The sequence below is a fragment of the Annulohypoxylon maeteangense genome (assembly GCF_022496945.1).
Source record: "Annulohypoxylon maeteangense strain CBS 123835 unplaced genomic scaffold GGS22scaffold_38, whole genome shotgun sequence".
NCBI classification, from domain to species: Eukaryota; Fungi; Ascomycota; class Sordariomycetes; order Xylariales; family Hypoxylaceae; genus Annulohypoxylon; species Annulohypoxylon maeteangense.
In genome coordinates, this window is record NW_025953285.1 from 22,680 (window position 1) to 42,781 (window position 20,102).

The window sequence follows — 20,102 nt, forward strand, 5'->3', positions numbered from 1 at the left end:
GAAATGGTAAGGTGATCTAATTATTCGTACGCGTAATGCGAGTAGTGGTTAATGGGTCAAAGCCGGTATGGTCATGGGTATGACCACCGAGGGTAAGTGGCTTAGTCGTTCTGGGATATTATACTACTACGAAAGTTAAAGGTGAGGAAGACGTTACGCACAATCTAACAAAGCCGCAATTAGTAGAAATGGCCATCACGTCAATTGCCATTGTGATCATACAGACAGTGGAATAAGTACATTACAAAAACTCGCACTCTCGGGATTTTTCCATTCCAGCGAAAACAAGCATGTGTCATAGCAGAGGACCTAGACCCAGCCAGTAAATGGTATCTTTCGTAACTCCTAGGAGGCTAGCCTGCCCATTATCTTCCTCCACGAACGCCGTGAAAACATCTGACTCGAGATGAGAGTGCGGTAGTTACGAGACTTCTCGTCACTCTGGTGCTTAGGTATCCTTTTTAATTTCTTAGGCCGCGGATGTCTTGGCAACAGCGTCGATATCCTTATCACGACAGCTCCAGCCGTCGTACGCCGCCTTCAATATTTCATTCCCCTTGTTCATATCGTTGATCCAGCCTACAAACATGTCGCTAGCGACGTCGATCATTTGGTTTCGTTCCTTCTCGGTAGCAAGCATTTCCATTTCTTGGCGCTTCTTCTCTTCTTGCTGTCGCAGCTCATCTCTTGCCTTACGCTTCGCCCGACGATCCTCGACTTCGCGCGCACGGTCGGCGAGATAACGAACGCTATGACCAAGAGTAGCACTTTCGGCCGATAGACCGCGGTGCGGGCGGTCCAGTGGCGGCTGGGTGAAGAACAGCACACGCCCAGCCTCGTCGCGCTGGAATTGTTCCCGAACTTCGGTGGGAATCTTGTCGTTCAACGCATCATCCAAATGGTAGACCTCGACCGGACGGGGCGGATTATAGGCATTAGGTTGAGCATGTCCACTTGGACCAGGGGTGGCTGCCATGGGAGGACGAGCGGGCGACGGCGCAAGGCGATGCGACGGGTCGTAGTTGGGTATAGGAGAGTTTATTTGATGCGGCGGGGCATGGTGAGGCTGGTGAGGTATGGGGATCGGGGTTGTGCTGTATTGAGGCGGAAAGCCATTGTAAGTAGGAGGCTGATGCGATTGATGAGCCTGAAAATGTGGAGTTTGGGGCATTTGGGGCGTGCTGTGATTGTGGGCGACATGATGGGCGCCTTGAACTCCTTGGACTCCTTGGACGGGAAAGGTGTGATGAGCAGAAGCGCCAGTATGATTGGCATACGGCGGAACAGGAACCGGAGTAGGGCTGGGACGCGGTACGAAAGTATGCGGCGATGCATATACGCCGACGTGTCCAGGCGTGGCCGTGGGCGTTGCCGGAATAGTCGAAAAATGGGGCGTGTTGCCCATCATAATATCGCCCTGGCTGTCAACGGGGCGAGCTGACTGCATCAATGAAGGACGTCGCACTGGATCGATGATTGGGAGAGCAGGGGGAGGAGATGGTGTAGGTTCCGGCGGTGGAGATTCCTATAGAAAGAATCCGTGTCAGCGTGAATGAGAAATTAAATCAATATTATGTGACGCGCTTTAGTGAGACAGTGGGAAAAGAGAAAGGGATTAACATCCATCTATCATAACGGGTGTTTTTTTTTCTTTTTGTAGGAGAAAATCTTACAATGCGCAATCGATAAGAATAAGAAGGGATAGGAAAAGATACAAGAGGGGCAGGTCAGATTCCCTTCTTATTTTGTTTCTCTTCCTTCTCTTTAATCTTATTTTTATTCCATTTTTTTTGTACTTGTCGGGGGGTGTGAAGGGTAAAGGGCATGAAGATGCGAAGTGGCAGGTGACGAGGCTTAGGCAGGCAATCAAAATCAAAGAAACGAAGAGAACTTACATTCGGCTCCCTGTCCCGACAGTGTACAGCTCCGATAAGGGGGGGTGCATTTGGAGCTCCCCAGGTCGGCTTAGGTAGAGCATCGGTCGGCTTCGCATCATCTCGAAGAAGGTGCTTGATAGGACTAGGTACTTTTCTTAGTTTGCGAGGAACCTCGAACAGATCCATCTCGTAATCCTTCTCGCGAACCTCGTCGGGCACACAGCTCGCCCACGTCTTGATCTTGTTGAGTTTGTGCTTCTCTTCGTTGTATCGAGCCTCGCAGACATATACCTCTTTATCCTTGGGGAATCCTCGAGGTCTGCCTTTGTTATACCGAGTTACGAACATGACGAAGCACCTATCCACAACTTCGTCGATGCGATGGTCTCGATATTGACCAGTCTTGACCACCTCATTTTCCAAGAAATGTTTCTCGAAACGATGGACAGTCTGCTCCGGACGATAATACCAACACGCATTCACCCATTTTTGCCCCGACTTGTCTTCCCAAGTTCGATAGATCTGGGCGACGATAGGCTTCGTTAAATCATTGGGGTTGGTGATGTGAACCCAGTCGCCTAAGCAGAATCAGTACCCTCTATACAACGCACCATGGCAATACAGACAACTTACCAACTCTCCAGACCTCTCCGTTGTGGAAAATCTCGGGTAGAGGTCGTCTACCGTCTTCATCTTCGAAGTCATTGTCTGGTTTAGACTTCTCTTGCTCAGCAAGCATGTGAGCCTGACGTTGCAATTCAACCGCGTCGCTGTAGAGCTGGCTTTGCTCTTCGTTGTATTGCTTGGCATTGTCGAACATGAGGTCGAGATCCCTGAGGGCTTGGTCCACATTCTGATACTTCTTTCTCTTGGCCTTTCGCTTGATTAGATCCATAGCAATAGGATTCTTGATGGCAGCAAAATAATCCGGCGTCGCCTGCTTGTCTGGGAGTCTCTCGAATGGAACGATCAATAGCTCTCCGTTCTGGTGCTTGAATTTCCGAAGGCCCTTCAACAAGGAATGGATACGAGCCTCGAGCGGGGTGAAGACCTTAGGGGGTCGGCCTCGCTTCTTGTGCGAATCATCCTCTCTCATATCAGATTTTCTACCCGAGGTCGAGGAGCGACGACCACCTCGCCTACCTCGTCGGCGGATGCCATCATCGTCTGAATCCTCATCCTCATCTTCATCTTCATCATCCTCGTCCTCCTCGTCCTCATCTTCCAGATCTGGGGGCGGAGAATCTTCCGCTTCTGGGATCTCGCCTAAATCGGGAAGCACGGCTTCCTCGGGTTTGATAGTTCCGTCGTCAACTAACTTCTGGAGCTCCTCCTTAAAGATCTCTCGTAGACGAACAGCGCTTTGGAAGAACTCGGAGGAGGGGCGATTATAAACCATAGCATTATGGGATATCAAAGCGACATCTCTGACAAATTCAGAGAAAGCAGTGTACTGCTTCTTGAGCTTCTTGGTCTATTACCGAGGATTAGGATATAAGATAGCCAAACACATAGGGATTATACTCACGCGAATAGTACTAAAAGCAATAGGCTCTTTTATTACTTCGTGGTACTCGGGCAGGTGTCGTCGATTCGGGATGCGCTGGAAGGGTAAGGCAACTTGGTAGCCGCTGTCACGTTCACGTTCACGTTAGTTAAGAATATGGTTACGGGGTGGACGATTTTAGGACAAATAGAAATAGAGATAAAAATTGAAAATGGGAATTGAAAATAGGAAACTTACTTTTCCTCTTTGTAGGTAGAAAGATAATTCGCCGTATTCTCGATTATGGTCAACATGTTGTGGCCGAGTCGACCAGGGACTCGCTCTTCTTCCGGTTCACCGTCAGCATCTGCGTCGCCTTCCGCATCTGCCTCTCCGTCCTCGTTGGCATTGGGTCCCGAAGTTGGACGAGATATGTCTGCACTATTACTATCGTTTGCATCATTCTTTGACATGTTAATATCTTGCACGTTGTCCTTATTTTGCTTGTTGTCATCGCCGGTGGATTTGGCCTCGATAGACTCGCGAACCTCGGCCGCGCTTTCGGCTGGCTTGCCGGCCTCGTCAGCCATGATGAGAGGTTCGAAATTAAATAAAGGAAACAATGTTGGGTTCGTTCGTGAGTAGTCAAGCTTCGAACTAGATATTGAGGTTTGCGGTCAAATTGAGGGTAAACAATGGCGCGAAAGCTGGACGGTCTTAAGATCGACAACAGCACTTCGAGTAGTTCTTGTTGGTTGTTAGTGATCACTTAATTGACTTGCAACATTGAGCTGCTAATAAGATTACCGTGCAACTAAGTTTACCCGGTATTATTCCGAGACGAATTAAAAATAGGAGGTACCTAGGTACCTGGTAGCTTACAAAGTACTTATGTACATATGTATAGATTCCTACATACATATGTATCTAATAGTAGATAAACCGATAAAGAAGTACTTATGTAATATTTCCTCAAAGTGGCTTGTATTATGTGGCTAATGCCTACTAGGTACCTACATACATGTGTACAAACATAATTAGTTCTGTCAAAACCCTTCAATGTTGGTAGCTTGGTACCTAGACATTGAACATAAGTCTCTAGACTGCCTTGTCCAATCCAGAGGGGTCCTCAACTTGATTTTGACGTTGTTTTTGTTGCCGTCGTTGGTCCCTACGATCTAAGAATAGGATAATCAGGATCGTGCCTAATTGGCCAACTGTCGTTACCAGAACACTAATAAATCCACCCCGAAAATTAGGAGCATGGCTGGCCGGATATTGGACAATCTGTGTGCCTGCTGTGATTGCTTGGCCGATGGCATTCATACTCGCAGTCACTACTGCTCGCTCCTCCGCATCTCCTGCCATCACCACCGACGCCCAGCCCATTGTCAAAGGTGAGCAGGCTACGGGGTGAATCAGCATATATCATTATACCATCAAATACGCAAGGGAGAAGGCAGAGACAAAGAAATAGGAATTGAAATGGGGAGAAAAGTGCGTGAACTTACCAGCTTCAAACCCTGTCAGAATAAACCCAGCTAGACGTCCGCTCTCGCCAACATCCCAAGTTACAAGTAGTATCATGCCCACGAGGACGGGGAAAGTCACAGCAATAGCGGGAACCCAAAATCGACCTGTTCTGTCTGCGATGACACCACAGAACAAGGCGACCACAATACTCACTGCCGTAGCAATAGTAGGTATCGTGTTAACCTGGACGACTGAATACATATTACTCTTCGCTTTCAGATACAATGAGAATGGTGTACTGCCAGGTAGAAAGTTCTGGTCCATCAAGGTCCATTGAAGGACGAAGAGGTACCAATGCCAACGAGAAAACACCCGTTTGAATATATCCCGGGATAGCTGTAATTGCGGCGGCGCCACAATTCTATGGAGTCGTTTACGCGCAAGGGCGTGCTCCTCTTCTGTGATAAATCGCGGTTTCTTCCTTGACGGCACATCGGGAAAGACGACAAAGCCGCTGGAACGAGTTAGGAGGTTAGTTTCACGGATATGAGGAAATTGGGGCAACTTACATTGCTGCTATAACAAGAGTGATGATGGCATCAACAACGAAGAGCCATCTATCTGAATAGTTAGCAAATTCTCCTCGTGGTCATCGAAGCAAGCTTATCTTGGCGTGGGAGCCGTACCTCCATCCTGCTAACCCACGCACCTGGTTCAAATTCGTATAAGCTGCGGCCTGGAGATACCCAGCAAACATAGTTCCAAGGGGACTCGCAATGAAGAAGAAAGCAACGCGACGGCCAATTTCTCCCGGCTTATACCAGGATCCGATGACGTAAATCGTTCCTGTGAACGAACAGCATTCGAAGACACCAGTGAAGAACCGCATCGCATATACTGTCTCGACGTTCCTAGCCCAAGCTAGGCCAAAGGTGGAAAGCCCCCATCCGATCTCTAGAGTCGGGAGAACTCGGTTAGCAGGATAATGCGTTAAGAGGTAGCAAGCCGGGACCATGAAGACACAGTAGGATGCCCAAAATGTTGCAGTGATGTAGTTCAACTGGTCCCCATACAACCCGAGTTCTTCTTTCATACCACTGGCAGTAGCAATACCCTCTTAGCAAATTGGTTTTATAAAACATGTTGGTAATACTCTGAACACGTACCTGACATATGCGTTGGTAATCGACTGCTGGTCAAGATATTTGGTAAAGAAAGACAGGCAGCCAAAAATCAGAATACTCAGGTCAAGTTTCAGGATCAGCCGCTTCTCCTCACTCGGCATATCCGCTGGATACCATCCGACGGAGGTCATGAATCTAATCCAAGCGCGTCCAATACCAGAGGTGCCGTCATGGTCGTTTTCATGTTGGCGAATGTCCCCTCGTATTGATGATTGTGTTGTTGTCTTCTGGTCGTCCTTGTCTGCTACCATTTTTAGATATACGCTTAGATGAATAGTAAGATGTAGAATAATACGAAACGATATCTGTTCTATCTTTCCAAGCTGCAAAGCTTTGTTACCCTTTCCCCTCTGGTGATATAGCACCTATGTAACAGATACGAATGCGACCTAGACGAGTTGAGGTATAACCTATGAAGGGTTATACTTAGGCATAGTGCGTAGCTATCCAATATACCAGTTCATAAGATTTAGGTGACGAGACAGGATCACACATATATAATAGAGTGTAGGCCTCAAGTGATAACAGCATTGCAGCCAGTGTCGTCATCAGCCTCTCCTATGATGGCACGGCCCTGGTCTCGTTTAGCATTATGGATAGGGCCATGGGTTGAGTTACCTGGGTATTAGAATTCCCCTCTCCCAGGCCTAGCCAGTCAGTTGCGTCAGCGGCGCTCATAATTGCGTGACCATATATGATAATCGATCTTCGAATTTATGTGCAATATATAATATCTTTAGGGGGGATACTAGAGGGGATTGACCTGATACTTGGTCACCAGTACTGTGAAGAACTAAGACTTAGTATTCAATCAAATAGCAATTGACAATACTGTCACTTACTAGGTACCCAGTATTTCTTCTTCTTTTATGATGCGAAGGTAGACCGAGCCCGGACTCACACTCACACTCACACTCACATTCACACTCACATTTACGCTCACGCTCACACTCACACCTCACACTCACATGCAGGTTCAAAGAGAAAGATGTGTTCAAGTGTTTTGTCTTGGCAACCTTGAATTCAAAGCTTAAACTCAACTTTTATGACCAAGTTCCGGTTTTGTTACACATGCTCTGTTATAAAGATAATCGGGTCTATGTAAAAGACGGGTCTTTCGTCTAAGTTAGTAACCCCGTCTAACCCCGGGAATGGAGGGGTTATCGGCGGGTTTTCGATCAGCTCCTCTCTTCCACATACAACTACCTACGTAGGTATGTACAGTAAATATCGGCAGCACCTGCGGTTGGTTTTAACGATCGCTAGCTTGCATTGTGTGTAAATAGAGCGGGTCTCAAAGAGTTTCGATCACGAAGAGAGCGTTGATTTGATATCGGTTTGGCCCTTTAAGCTTACCACTTCGGATACCCTTACAGCTACTAATACCACTGCCACTATCACTAATACCAGATCGTCTTTAGGAGAATAATAAAAACACAGCCTTGAAAACAAACAAACAAAAAAGAGGTACAGATTCATATACTTGTCCTTTTTACACCAACGTGTAAATCGAGTTCCAGAGTCATACTTATACCGATACCGATACACCCGTACCCATTCGAACATACCTACCTAGGTATATATACGTCAAAGTCTCCTCTCTCTCTTCCCTTTCTCCAAACATCTACCCATCCAAATCATGAAGGTCCGATACAGAACCCCCTCCGGACCAGGCAGTTTGGAGCTTGACGACGATGCCAATGTGATCCAACTTCTCGAAGCCCTGAAGTCTACTACCGGGTTGGAAAACTTTTCGGTCAAGTATGGCTGGCCACCAAAAGCACTAGGTACTGACGAAAGTGATGTCACCGTGCAGTCCTTGGGTCTCCATCGCGAAGTGCTCACCATCGCGCCTCTAGAGAAAGCCTCCGCTGCGCCAACCGTCCCCGACACCTCCCCTAACTTAGAACCATCTAAGGGTAAAGGCCGAGGCATCAAGGACCAGCAAATCAGTGTGTTTATGCCCGAGACAAATTCTACTCTAGGTAGGTAGCCCAACAAACTGTGATCCATCTACGCATTTGAGTAAAGCGCCCCTAACTGACGCCGTGTGCTTACCGCAGTCCTTCGAGTCATGCCCGATGACAACAGCTGTCTATTCACAGCCGTCGGTGGTGCCTTGCGTGGGTTTCGTTCAGACCCAGACCAGCTCTTCAGTGCCGAGGCTCTTCGCCGTATTGTTGTCGATCACATCCACGCCAACCCGGAGAAGTACACTGCCGTCATCCTTGGCAAGAGCCCGCAAGCATACTGCAACAACATGCTGCGACCCGACGTATGGGGAGGCGACATCGAGCTCTCTGTCATATCCGAGGTCTTCCAGCTCGAGATTTCCGTCGTCGATGTCAAGACAGGAAATGTATACCGGATCGGCCAGGGGAACGGCTACGAGATGCGCTGCGTCATTGTCTACTCTAACATCCACTACGACCGCGTCGCCGAGATATTTGTCGAGGGCCAAGAAGTCTTAGAATTCGACGTCGCGCGCTGGGCTGTAGATAGTAGCGAACATATCATCACCCACACCCAGGAGTTGTGCAAGAAACTTAAGGAAGAGCACCACTATTACACAGACACCTCCGATTTTGTTGTCATGTGCAACCAGTGCGGCTGGCTAGGCCAGGGTCAGAAATCCCTCGCCGAGCATGCAATCCAGACTGGCCATTCGGATATCAGCGAGATCAAGGATAACTCATAGTTAGGTACATAGCCCGTCGTACCTATTATATCTTCCCCCGGACTTGGCCACATGCTTTCCAGATGTGGACCCATCCCTTTTTCATTCTCTCTCTCCCCCCCCTTTTTTTTTCTTTTTTTTCTTCAAAGTCGCTTGTGCCCATGTTTGTTGAGACCGCTAACGGCGCGATATTGCGCAGTCGGTTACGGTTTGCACGGTAGAAGAGGCAGGTACCATCATAGGGAGTGAAGTAACAGAAGTGCTAGGTACTCCGTTGGTCGTGACCTCTAGTATGGAAACCCCGACGGATGACCTTATGTATATACGCATCAGTCTCGGCCTTGTAATTAACAATGGGAGTAGTTTTATTCTCCCAATCCCCAGATACTAATATATAGAGCACGTGTAAAACATGGTTCATGCAGGAGCATGATGACTTGAAATCATGCGCCATTCGATGATAAACCAAAGTCTTTGGCGTTAGACTACCTAACGAGATAGGCTATGTTTGCGCGTGTAGGCTTATTATTACATTTTATACGCCGATAGGCTCTATTCTACGTAGAGTGGAGTGGCTTTCCCGATATAATACCAACATGAATACCGACACAGATACCATTAGGCTAGTCGATTAGATTAGAAGGTAGACGTTGTCTCCTAAACAAGATATCCTCCTTTGTCCAATTCCAACTCGGACAAGAAAATGTCAACAGTGATGGTAATTTCGCCGTATTCCTAACTCCAATCCCCTTCCCATGCAGTAGACCATACCGACCCATATCATTAAACCCCCATTATAATACAGATTTCATACTAACCAAGATAGCATTAATCAACCTCCCAGCTACGATTATCCTTAGTCATTGCCGAATCGCGTCGGCTACCGTCAGCCGTCTGCGGTATGCTACTGTTGCTGCTCTGTTTGCTCTTTGCCATAGCATAATCTTCATCGTCGCTCCAATCGCTAAACTCCCCATCAGAGTAATCCCACTGAACCGGAATTCTCTCACCACCCTCACCAAAGCCAAAGACGAGACCGCGCCACTCACCCGATGCAATTTTAGCGGCAACCTTCAGCATCAAGTTCACAAGATGAGTCGGCGGCGCCAGCAGCATTTCGACGGTTTTCTGTATGATGGCGCCTGGTAGTCTGCGGACAACGTCCATGCGACTCCGAGAAGTTTGCCTTTGAGGTGGCGAGAAGAAATTAATGGCTGATGGCAGCGGCGAGAGGGCCGGGCGGCTGAAGGACAAACTATTAATTCGCGGCCGCGGCCGTAGCTGAATTTCCTGTGCCTCTTCCGAGGCAGATGCATGCGATGCATTAGAGGAGCCATCGGCGGCGGATATTGGCTTCGTACGCATGCCAACGCTATCCGAAGGGCAGCGGGACAAAGGGGAGGCTAAATCGTCTGCATGGTCCGTAAGCCCTGCGGAGCTTGGGATGAATGTTCTATCCGTATCCGGTGTACGCATAAACACTCGGTTGTCTCTTCCTTGTGACGATGGACGAGGGAGAACGATATTCTCATGGGGATGGGGAAATTGAGATATGGACGGCGTGACTGGGCGTGATGATGGAGGCGACGGAGGCAGTGGCGCGATCGGCGAATGCCATGATTGAGTACTATGAAACGAGTCTGTAGACCCAACAGGCGAATTATCGTCTGATCCCAAACGTTGGGGCGGAGGTGGAGGTGGCGGCGGCGGCGGGTGGGATGAGGTTGCGCTCGATAACTGCGTCGACTTTGAGGGGGGTGAGGTTATCACAGACAACTGCGGAGGAGCAGTAAAGGCGCGGCCAGCCAACATCCGGCTCATTCGCTTCCTAGTAAGATTCATAGGAGCTACGCGACCGGACCCTTCGAAGGAAGAAGGTTCATCAGTAGCTTCTTCCTCTTTACCAGAGTCAAGAATCATCTCTTCCTTGCCTACACTGGTATTGTCCGACAACTCTTCCGCAATACGTTGCGGCTTCGGCGTCACAACTATATTCGAGGCCGTGCGTAAATCTTTGAAGGTATCGGCAGACGCCGCATCGGCTCTCCGCCATTCATTCAAATTGTTGTAATAACGAGCACTATAGTCCTTTCCTTCTGTAAATTCTGTGATTTCTGGCTCTTCAGGATTCTCGCTCTGCCATCTCTTGAATCTTGATTCGTCTAGCTCATTAATGGTACCAATGTCGACCCTAAAAGAGGCAATCTGGTCGGCTAGAAGGTTGGCTCGTTGATCACCACCAAAACCTTTAGGTGACGGTGACACTATAGGTAGAAATGGATCTGATATTAAGTTCTTGCCGTCGGGCGTCCAAGCTTTCTTTCTAACTTCTAGCTCCTCTGGTAGCTCTACCGTGAAACTTCTCTGAAAGGGACATGCTGTCTTCTCAAATAGCAGAGCCTTATCGAGAATATCCCTTAGTAGTAAAGCACGTTCTTGATCGTCAGGGTCGGATACTGGGAGCTCAATTCTCCAGTATTGTGGCCGCCGTATTTGTAGGACGAATCTACTATTTTCCTCGTCGATACACCAGCATTGACTTTTCGGTAGGATGGGTTGTAGGGCCGAGCCGCAACTAAGAAATGCGACGGAGCCTGGGGCGCGATAAATGCGGAACGGGCCTTTTGGATTGTTAAAAAAAGATTTAGGTTAGTCCAAGGTTAAATATAAGGTTTCTTAGGTTAAACACGTTTAACGTACCGACGGCGATCGTCCTCTCGAGACGCGACGAAGCTGGCAGGGTACCCGGTCTATCCACATCGGTGGAGGATTTTCGCGAACCAAAGGAGGCACGCTGAGTAGATGTAAAAGCGATGATCTTAACAGAAGGGTGGCTATAAAGAGTCTCGACCAGGTCTTCGGAGCGCGACGATGAAGTGGGTGTAGATGTAGATGTAGATGAAGATGAAGATGGAGGTAAAGTTGAAGTTGGAGCAGGAGTAGGAGTAGGAGCAGGAGGCGGGCACTCAACAGGTGCCGTCACGACCCGACGAGGTCGTAACACGTCTGGTCGGCCAGATAATCGAGGATTATCATCGGCCATTGTTGGCGCATTCCTAATTAGAAGCAAGCCGTTTTCTCGTCTGATGGAACTAAACTCCCGGGAAAGGTTGGCTTGCTAAAGACGTCTAGGTCATGGCTAATGGTCGCGAAGTGCTAGCGAAGAGAGAATAGTTGGGGAAAAGATTCGACACGTCTCTTCGGAAAATGAAAATAGTTCGTTAAACTACCTAGGTAACTAGGATGTCTCTCAGATCATGCTCCCAACTTCCCAGGTTAAGGAAGAGAGGCAAGTAATGAATAAATGTACAGAATAGAAGGTAGAAATGTTAGCTACAAACGAGACTAAGGTATGTCAGAGCTGCATTCGGGGAACTAGGATTGACGAAGGTTTGCGAATGCACTGCACGAAAGGGATCGTACCTACCTAGGAAACCACCTGGACCATCCCTGGGGGGGCGCCACAAATATAGCGGTAGGTGCCGGTTAGAGGCTGGTGTGGTGGGGTAATTACTTCAAGGCAGGAGACCAGAAGACCAAAGCTCTCTTCCGAGGACCCCACCTAGTTGATAGGTAAGCTTAATTGATCCAATAATATATTTGATTGGTAGATACTACCTAGTATGTAGCTATACATGTATATGTATGTAAGATGTATGTAGGTACTAGTAGGTACTAGATAGGCAGATAGGTAATGTTACCAGCTTGGAACTTCGGATATCTACCTCAGCATCATTAACAGCTATGGTAGTGAGCCATCGTGTCTTTTCCTTTTTCCTTTTCTCTCTCCACAAACCCTTTACGGTATCATGCACGTACTAATAATATGTATGTAGGCACTAGTACCCTGTGTGACGATCGGTTCTTAGCGCTATCTCTCTCGACCGCGGCGCGATATTCCTCATCCGGATTGGTTGGCGGAATCGAAATCTGCGACAGTAGACCGCATTCCCTCAAGTGGAGAAAGCATGACTATGATACCTCCCAGCATATGATTCCTATACCATTTCCCTCGATAATCATACCATCAACCTGCGGACCTGTTCAAGTGGTCAGAGTAATGGGATATATCATATACCCAGGTAGTTTATATTACGCTGATGAAACAATCCACCTCCTCTCTCTCCTCTCACCTGTCTGATTTCACATATTCAAGATCCCGACGATGCTGCCTCTTTGACTCTCTCAACTACAGACGCCTTGTATGTCAAGCCTCCACCGAAGCTATGCTCACTGTTCTTACCCCCAGATGTAACTTCACCCTTAGCTACACCAGTCTCGAAAGCACAAGTCCCCATATCCCGTACCTTCGCCGGTCCCGATGGCAAGACATCGAAGTCGAAAATATCTACGGGTAAACCAAGGGTCGTGCACGCGTTTGGTATGTCAACGATACCCGCCACGTGCCCCTGAACAGGCGCAGACGACAACAAGAGGTAGATCTGGTAGTCGTTGTATCCGAAGCGGCGGAGATATTCAATACATCCTTTTCCCGTCGGTCAGCTAATCTCGGCGACGACTAAGATTTGGTAAAATTCTCGCAGCACTTACGCAAGATAGTCTGTCTGTAGGCGACTGTCACATCCATATAGTGCTGTTTGCCATGTTCATCTACAGAGAACCCCTCGAAATAGATGTAGCGGCCTGGACCAAATTGGGGTTCGACAGGCCCGGGTAGGTAGATAGGCGACTTGAGACCCAAATCTGCGATGCCATTCTTCATAACCTTAAAGTTGATCGTGATGATGCCTGCCATCTCTATTGCGCCACAAAACGAGATTTCCCCGTCGCCCTCTATTTCGAATTAGTGCTTCTCGTTTGTCTCCAATGATGATGTAACAAAGGGATAGGGGGGTATGGGGCTCACGCGAGAAGTGTAGATCTCCGACGCTGAACTTGGCACCTGGAACATGAACAGGTAGGTAAACCTTTGAACCTCTGCTCAGGTTCTTAATATCGCAATTTCCTCCATGCTCTGGCCGGCCAGGAACGGTCCTGGCACCTTCAAGACCAACCTTCTCTTTGAGTGCTTCATTAGATGCGCCGGCGTGGATGCCTTTCAGCTCCGGCGGCAAAGCAACTTGCCTCTCAAGCTTGTTGGCCGAGATCAGCTCGGCCTCGCGCTTATTCCAGGTCGCCAGAACCTCGCTCGATGGTGCACACCCCAAAATCCCCGGGTGGATTAAGCCTGCGAATTTGACATGCGGGATATGTCGTGAGGTGGCAAAGATACCCTCGAAATCCCAAATAGCCTTGGCAGCGGACGGGTAGATCTCGTCGAGGAACCCGCCTCCGTTTTTCTTGTCGAAAACACCCGTGAACCCCCACTGCAACAGCAGTACTTAGCGATCCCTTCTTTACAGTTGATTTCTAGTCTAGGGGGTTTAAGGACGTGTCGAGAGCACAAAGTTCCTGGCCAGCTTGACGAGGAAGTTTCCACTCTCTCAAGGAATTGTTGGGTTCTACATACTGGTTGGTCTTGGAACGGCTGTACGTCCATTATCTCGACTAAGAGGATATCCCCCGGCTGGGCACCTTCTACCTCAAAAGGGCCTGTGAGGTAATGAATCCTCGTTAAATCAACGTCCCGGATATCGTCCGCGCTGTCGTTATTCCCTATTTGACCCCCAGTCCTATAAGTAATATTAGACGTTATGAGAATCATATCTGTTGCGGTATATGAACTTGCCAGTCGAGACATTCGATCTTGACCGTTTCGCCATCCTTAATGGTCCCGGCGAATGGAACTGTACTCGCGTTAATACGTAATTCTATCGCCCTTAAATGATCGGGTGCGCCTTGGGTGCATACTGTCGGGATGCCATCTATTCTACGATAAATCAGCTTACAGAAGGGCCAGTTGTCTCACTTGTCTCGCTCGCATCATTTGCATCATTTGCATCATTTGTATCACTTATATCGCTTATATCACTTACATGGAGATTTGCCTGTTCGTATGCCGGCTTGTCGAAGCTAACCTTCCCAACTGTGCGAATCTCGGTCTTGCCCATTGCGATCTTCGAATGTACGTACTGAATAGAGCTTAATGGATATTCTCGCTCTATCATGGGTTAGATTGGCAGTAATATCACTCACTCGGGAGAATCTTTATGCTTACATAACTTCCAATTCGTTATAGATAGGGGTGAGACAGACAGTGTTGCCTCTTTTGAGGCTCTGGATAGGCCCTGGGTTATCAAGCTTTAAATATACCCAAGCGTGAGTGTCAACAGGTATCTATATCATCTATATCTCTCCTATGACGACAGAAGCTATCTGCACGGAATCACAGATACCCCGCATCGTAGGAGCGGAGAGGCACCAATCGCAATGCCTCAGACGTCGTGATATCTCTAAAGTCTACCTACGTAGCGGCCTGCACCGTGTCCGCGACGTCGGAAATATGCGAGTTAGAATCCTGCATGCGCTAGTATGTTCATAGTACTATAGTTACAATATGTAGCGTGTATGAGCATACCGATACCAATCAACAGACCGTCCTTAACCCCACACACAAGGGTTCCTCTCCTTATCGCGCCTATTGACGGCCAGCAAATACATACAGCTGTGCCGTGTTGTGCACCAATCTGATAAGGAGAGTCCCAGTCCAGCGTATCTCGGCAATTCGGTATTCTCATGACCTACCCACTTAAGATATCGAGTTTGAGGTAAGGATGAACATTAGAGGACGATATGTTTAAATTCTTATGGCGGGAACCTCTCTGACATGCTCGAATGATAAACGGATCCGAACCTGCGACTACCTACATATCTAGTCTGCTACTTCAGCTTGGCCAGGCTTGATGTCCGAAATCAGCCATATCATGTATGTCACAGGTCCTTTCTGCTCCCTTGGTTTACAGCTTCGTTGTATGACGGAGGTTGGCTGCCATGGCCAGCGTCCAGGTTCGCGAGCGGGAGGTTGAGGAATTCGTGCTTGTTCCTCCAGACCTGCTGAGTTGCCGTAAACTGTTCCATCTCGAAACGGGATGATTTCGGCGACGGTGGGGGGTCCGTGATCTTCGTGATGAGGTATGCAGTTGACGCTTCAGCAATACCATAAATAAGCACGCCAAGTAATGGAACCCGTAGGAGTGTGTGAAAGCCGATGCCGAAGCCAAAGAGAAGACCCTCGCGACTACGGAACCATTTTCGTTTCTGCTCTTTAGAAAAATGGACACGGGCGAAGTAGGGTTCGAGCAATTCACGCGTTAGGCTACGGGATGCGAAATATGTCTGGAGAAATATGACTAGGTATCGCTTCGGCAGGAATATTCCGGCACCAAATATGACGGCGGCCGGTCCTAGTCCTACTGCCTTATGGAACGTGTAGAAACTTGCAGCTGGAAGTACCAAACGTCCGATGTACGGAACGTATGATAAAGCGAATACGGCCAAGGAGATTAATGCCTTTCGGGCGAACCGCCACATAAACATGGTAATAGCTTCTGCAGTGCTTGTCGAGTTCGTACTTCCATCTCTTTGTTTATACCCACTCAGGTTTGGATAGTACATATCCCGAAGGGTATCGGGGTTCTCGTCTTTGTGCTTCTGGACATAGGTCATATCGACCCATCGCAACGAGTCCATGAACCTGCCGCTTAGATGTCAACGATTATAAGATGGGGGTGTTCTGATACGATAATAGACATACATATTATCGAGTGTTGGCGTGATATACCTCATGAGGGTCATCAAGAATAGCGGGATTTGGAGGACATGGTTAGCAATCAAGTCTAGGCCATTTATCAACGTGTCGTCCCAGGTAGTCTTGTCAAGATCAAATATCAAAGACAGAACACCAAGAAGAACTTTGATCCCGATAATCTGATGGGCACGTGATTAGTTCAGAGCCAGCCTAATCAGAAACAAATTATATCTAGTAGTCTCGGGCTTCTTACAGGAATGGCAATAGCTATACGAATGGCGATTCCGGCAGCAACGGCTATGGCGGCTTGCTTGTAATGGTCGTTCGTGAATATACTGGGGTTCTGCAATGCTCGGTGGGCTATACGCAGGGAAGGACATTGCCAATTAGTTATCACCACTGTGATATATCGGATCTTGTACTTAGGTTTATTAGGGACATAGGCATACCGCCGACGAGAGTCAACTGGATGCCACGTATGACGGCATTTAGGTCGAAATTCGAAATATCGAAAGCCTTTTTAAGTTTTTCCTTGTCTGGCTGGTCTAGATTATCTGATTGAGGCATCTTCTGTTCCGATATGGCTGCCAGGCTCGTAGGTACGAGAAGTGGAAGAGGAATCCCTTTGCAAAGTTCTAAGGTTATATTTATTATTTTGTGTCATCTTTCAGCGGGACATCTGGAGTTAATTCATGTGCCACCAAGGTGATGACGACATATGTACCGCCCAATAATTCTTATCGATAAAGTCTTCTTAATAAATGGATACCGGGGGACCTAAGCAGCTAAGCTAAGTATCTAAGCCACCTAAGCCACTTCCAGTTCCAGTACCTAGTAGCTACTAGCGACGAATACGCTGAATACGATCAATACGCCGTACTTGCGAGGTAAGTACCTGGTAGGCAAGAACATAATATCGGTATACTATCAATTAGGTATAGTTTCGAATTAATCGTGATTCGTGTACCTCGCGATTATATAGTTTTAATGATATCTAGGTGCTACACACCTAGCAAGTAGGTATATATATATTATGCCACATAGCATACGGCGTATTCCACAGTGTAATACGATTGGTTGGATTCCGACCATACGGTTTAATTCTGACTAGAACAACAATCTTTACACTTCATACCGCTTTATATAAGGGCTACCATGTATCAAACTCATCGTCTCTCTCGGCGTGGACCAATATCGGTTATTCGAAGACATACATATCTTAGATACATCTCTTAACATCATCAGCCCCGTACCGAACCAGCATGGAGAACGGGCAGCACGTCGACGATAGCATCTGGTTCTATGCCCCAGACAAGGGAGCACCGATATTTTTCGCGGTCGCCTTTACTGCTAGTGGCAGCGTTCATTTCTGGCAGGCCATGTTGGTATTTCTGAATGTTGTACTCATAACTCATCCCTAACCATAAGATCCAGGAATTATAAGAGTTGGAGACTCACAGGCCTTTACTTCCTCTGTTCGCTCCTGTTTGTGGCTGGCTTCATTGCTAGAATACTCGGGGCATTCGATTATACGAAGCTCATCTACTACGTCGTCAGCTCCTGTCTCATCTATGCCGCTCCGTAGGTTGGCTCACTTAAGCGTTTTCCAAGAGATTACTAACCAAGCAACCAGCCCCTTATATGAGCTTTGCAATTACTACGTTCTCGGCCGCGTACTGTACTTTGTCCCATATCATTCCCCGATTCACCCGGGGCGTGTATTGACGACTTTCGCCGCCATTTCCACAGTTATCGAGACGCTGAGTGGCATAGGGGCAGCCTATCAATCCATTCGAACTTTGCCAGTGGATTTACAGCAAACGGGTCAGACACTGCTGAAGGTCGCTTTGATAATGCAACTCGTCGTCGTCTGCCTCTTTCTCGCGTTGGCCGTAACTTTCCACATGAGATGCCTGCGAAATGGCATCAATCATGTCAAGATCAACCAAGCGCTCCTGACTCTCTACATCAGCAGCGCGATCATCATGATCAGGTGCATTTACCGAACAGTCGAGTTCTTCGACATCAGCAGCGTGAGCTTTTCGTCGCCCGAGGTCGATCTATCGACGCTGAGCCCCATCATCCGCTATGAGTGGTTCTTCTACGTGTTCGAGGCGCTGCTCATGCTTTGCAATAGCATTCTGCTGAACATTCGCCATCCACGTCGGTGGCTCCCCAAGTCCACGAAAGTCTATCTCGCTAGAGACGGTATTACGGAGATCAGCGGGCCGGGGTATAAGCAAGAGAGAAACTTCCTCACCACGCTTTTCGACCCGTTCGACGTGTACGGTATGATCAAGGGCAAAGATCAAAAGACGCGCTTTTGGGATGATAACGATGCCAGGAAACCCTAAGTCAACGCAGTGTTGAGCTGGGGCATCGATGCAGGTTAGGAAGGCCTTTTAACAACGACAGGAGTTGGAATTGGGAGATACTTGAGTAGTTACTGCAGGTCGTCTACCTACATTGATGGATAGGCTAGTAAGGTGCGTGGGGCACGACCGAAGCGCGACTCATGTCCACTATGACGAAGAGTAGGCAAGATAATCGCTGAAAGAGTCTTTCAAACCTGCGAATTTTCCTTTTCGAATTGTACTCGTCGTATGGTCGTGTTCTTAACTGGAGGATTTGCTTACTTCTATTGCTTTACACAGGCGGATATTTGTTATTTTGCGATGTAATGGGGCTCGGCGCAAGGGGACTTGTTACAATATTTCGATCTAGGATTAGCATATCTAACCTATTGGCGTTGGCCGTTTTATCAAATAAAGGTAGAGATAGGAAAGTTCATTCTCATATAGAACTAGATAGCTGCTTTACACACACACACATACACACACACACGCGCAAAACCCAACCTTTCGTATAACATTGCAAGGCATGTCGGAAATGTTGGCTCTACCTGTCTGTTAACAAAGTCCGATTTAATCCGATGCCTCGAAGATGAGACTCATGCTAATGGGATCGCTTACGGGTGCGGTAAGGCTATTTAAGGATGATTGCGTCCCATTTATACGATGGCAACGATAGCGCAGTTGCCTGTACCAAGGTATTTGATGCTGTACTCTAATGAAGAATGTGTTTGTAACGATATTGCAGTGGTGTAAAGCAGAGGAAGTGGTAGTGGTATTGTACTGGTGCGGTGTTGTACATATTTCAGCATGCACATGCATGTATAAAATCAATAGGCAGTAGGCAGATATGTACATACATATTAGGTTGAGATTATCGAATGTAAGAAGATTCTATTTCTGGATGTACTATGTACTATGTGATATGTAAAATTTATGTATGTATAGGTACCAACCTGGCAATGTAGCAACCTTGCTATTTCGGCTACTACCTAGTACTAATACAATGTACATACATACCTAGTATGGATAGTCCCAAGTTTCGATGCTCGCTAATTGGGTACTTCGTACCAGGTTCACCTTCAAAAGTAAAAGTGCTAAAACTTCCAACTTTAATTGTGGTCGGTACTGTACACAGCACATGCACCTATCAAGTGGATACATATATATTATACAGAGAGTACCAGATACTAATTCAATATTATGCAATTAATTGCATATTCCGTCAACTTCGAAACGTCAAATCGTTTTCCTTCTTCCTTCGACAGGAATATCTCACATCTAGACTATTTTACGCAGTACAAATTCCGAGACGAAGATTCAAGATTTGGCAGATCTGAAGTTAATTACCCTTCACGGGGAAGATTCCTACATACGTCCTGTAATAAATCCTATCTTATCATAGC

The 20,102-nt window shown here is 47.5% G+C and overlaps 6 protein-coding genes across 6 annotated transcripts; 2 read left to right on the forward strand and 4 right to left on the reverse strand.

The window, feature by feature from the left end:
- Positions 1 to 111: 111 nt before the first annotated feature.
- On the reverse strand, positions 112 to 4,115 carry GGS22DRAFT_176643 (uncharacterized protein). The gene is made up of 5 exons (XM_047963432.1): positions 3,622 to 4,115; positions 3,406 to 3,508; positions 2,511 to 3,351; positions 1,896 to 2,455; positions 112 to 1,525 (listed from the first exon to the last, which is right to left on the reverse strand). Exons 1-5 carry the CDS (start codon positions 3,951 to 3,953, stop codon positions 470 to 472), a joined length of 2,892 nt encoding a protein of 963 aa, XP_047813667.1. The 5' UTR covers positions 3,954 to 4,115; the 3' UTR covers positions 112 to 469.
- Positions 4,116 to 4,333: 218 nt separating this feature from the next.
- GGS22DRAFT_103854 (putative pantothenate transporter) lies at positions 4,334 to 6,532 on the reverse strand. Its single transcript, XM_047957756.1, has 5 exons — positions 6,003 to 6,532; positions 5,523 to 5,933; positions 5,406 to 5,453; positions 4,875 to 5,350; positions 4,334 to 4,769 (listed from the first exon to the last, which is right to left on the reverse strand). Exons 1-5 carry the CDS (start codon positions 6,269 to 6,271, stop codon positions 4,462 to 4,464), a joined length of 1,512 nt encoding a protein of 503 aa, XP_047813668.1. The 5' UTR covers positions 6,272 to 6,532; the 3' UTR covers positions 4,334 to 4,461.
- A 699-nt stretch (positions 6,533 to 7,231) lies between these two features.
- Positions 7,232 to 9,110, forward strand: GGS22DRAFT_176648 (OTU-domain-containing protein). Its single transcript, XM_047963433.1, has 3 exons — positions 7,232 to 8,005; positions 8,084 to 8,722; positions 8,897 to 9,110. The coding sequence occupies exons 1-2, from the start codon at positions 7,660 to 7,662 to the stop codon at positions 8,716 to 8,718; spliced, it is 981 nt and encodes a 326-aa protein (XP_047813669.1). The 5' UTR covers positions 7,232 to 7,659; the 3' UTR covers positions 8,719 to 8,722; positions 8,897 to 9,110.
- An 87-nt stretch (positions 9,111 to 9,197) lies between these two features.
- Positions 9,198 to 12,111, reverse strand: GGS22DRAFT_103913 (inheritance of peroxisomes protein 1-domain-containing protein). The gene is made up of 2 exons (XM_047957757.1): positions 11,398 to 12,111; positions 9,198 to 11,318 (listed from the first exon to the last, which is right to left on the reverse strand). Exons 1-2 carry the CDS (start codon positions 11,738 to 11,740, stop codon positions 9,526 to 9,528), a joined length of 2,136 nt encoding a protein of 711 aa, XP_047813670.1. The 5' UTR covers positions 11,741 to 12,111; the 3' UTR covers positions 9,198 to 9,525.
- A 737-nt stretch (positions 12,112 to 12,848) lies between these two features.
- GGS22DRAFT_182778 (formamidase) lies at positions 12,849 to 16,912 on the reverse strand (the record flags this gene model as incomplete). Its single annotated transcript, XM_047964009.1, has 11 exons — positions 12,849 to 13,183; positions 13,249 to 13,491; positions 13,565 to 14,024; positions 14,168 to 14,330; positions 14,387 to 14,444; positions 14,509 to 14,527; positions 14,634 to 14,714; positions 15,559 to 16,291; positions 16,352 to 16,524; positions 16,599 to 16,705; positions 16,795 to 16,912. 11 exons carry the CDS (start codon positions 16,910 to 16,912, stop codon positions 12,849 to 12,851), a joined length of 2,490 nt encoding a protein of 829 aa, XP_047813671.1.
- Positions 16,913 to 17,472: 560 nt separating this feature from the next.
- On the forward strand, positions 17,473 to 19,225 carry GGS22DRAFT_176660 (RTA1 like protein-domain-containing protein). Its single transcript, XM_047963434.1, has 3 exons — positions 17,473 to 17,726; positions 17,780 to 17,926; positions 17,979 to 19,225. The coding sequence occupies exons 1-3, from the start codon at positions 17,608 to 17,610 to the stop codon at positions 18,697 to 18,699; spliced, it is 987 nt and encodes a 328-aa protein (XP_047813672.1). The 5' UTR covers positions 17,473 to 17,607; the 3' UTR covers positions 18,700 to 19,225.
- Positions 19,226 to 20,102: the final 877 nt, after the last annotated feature.

Excerpts from the sequence above, each read along its gene's own strand:
- GGS22DRAFT_176643 (XM_047963432.1), bottom strand. The coding sequence starts at position 3,953 with ATGGCTGACGAGGCCGGCAAGCCAGCCGAAAGCGCGGCCGAGGTTCGC. Across the intron at positions 3,509-3,621 it reads TCTACCTACAAAGAGGAAAA|CGGCTACCAAGTTGCCTTAC; the intron begins GTAAGTTTCCTA and ends TGAACGTGACAG. Across the intron at positions 2,456-2,510 it reads CGGAGAGGTCTGGAGAGTTG|GCGACTGGGTTCACATCACC; the intron begins GTAAGTTGTCTG and ends GATTCTGCTTAG.
- GGS22DRAFT_103854 (XM_047957756.1), bottom strand. The coding sequence starts at position 6,271 with ATGGTAGCAGACAAGGACGACCAGAAGACAACAACACAATCATCAATA. Across the intron at positions 5,351-5,405 it reads ACTCTTGTTATAGCAGCAAT|CGGCTTTGTCGTCTTTCCCG; the intron begins GTAAGTTGCCCC and ends AACTCGTTCCAG. Across the intron at positions 4,770-4,874 it reads TCTGACAGGGTTTGAAGCTG|CCTGCTCACCTTTGACAATG; the intron begins GTAAGTTCACGC and ends TTCACCCCGTAG.
- GGS22DRAFT_176648 (XM_047963433.1), top strand. The coding sequence starts at position 7,660 with ATGAAGGTCCGATACAGAACCCCCTCCGGACCAGGCAGTTTGGAGCTT. Across the intron at positions 8,006-8,083 it reads CGAGACAAATTCTACTCTAG|TCCTTCGAGTCATGCCCGAT; the intron begins GTAGGTAGCCCA and ends TGCTTACCGCAG.
- GGS22DRAFT_103913 (XM_047957757.1), bottom strand. The coding sequence starts at position 11,740 with ATGGCCGATGATAATCCTCGATTATCTGGCCGACCAGACGTGTTACGA. Across the intron at positions 11,319-11,397 it reads CGAGAGGACGATCGCCGTCG|GCCCGTTCCGCATTTATCGC; the intron begins GTACGTTAAACG and ends ACAATCCAAAAG.
- GGS22DRAFT_176660 (XM_047963434.1), top strand. The coding sequence starts at position 17,608 with ATGGAGAACGGGCAGCACGTCGACGATAGCATCTGGTTCTATGCCCCA. Across the intron at positions 17,727-17,779 it reads GTTCATTTCTGGCAGGCCAT|GAATTATAAGAGTTGGAGAC; the intron begins GTTGGTATTTCT and ends CATAAGATCCAG. Across the intron at positions 17,927-17,978 it reads TGTCTCATCTATGCCGCTCC|CCCCTTATATGAGCTTTGCA; the intron begins GTAGGTTGGCTC and ends CCAAGCAACCAG.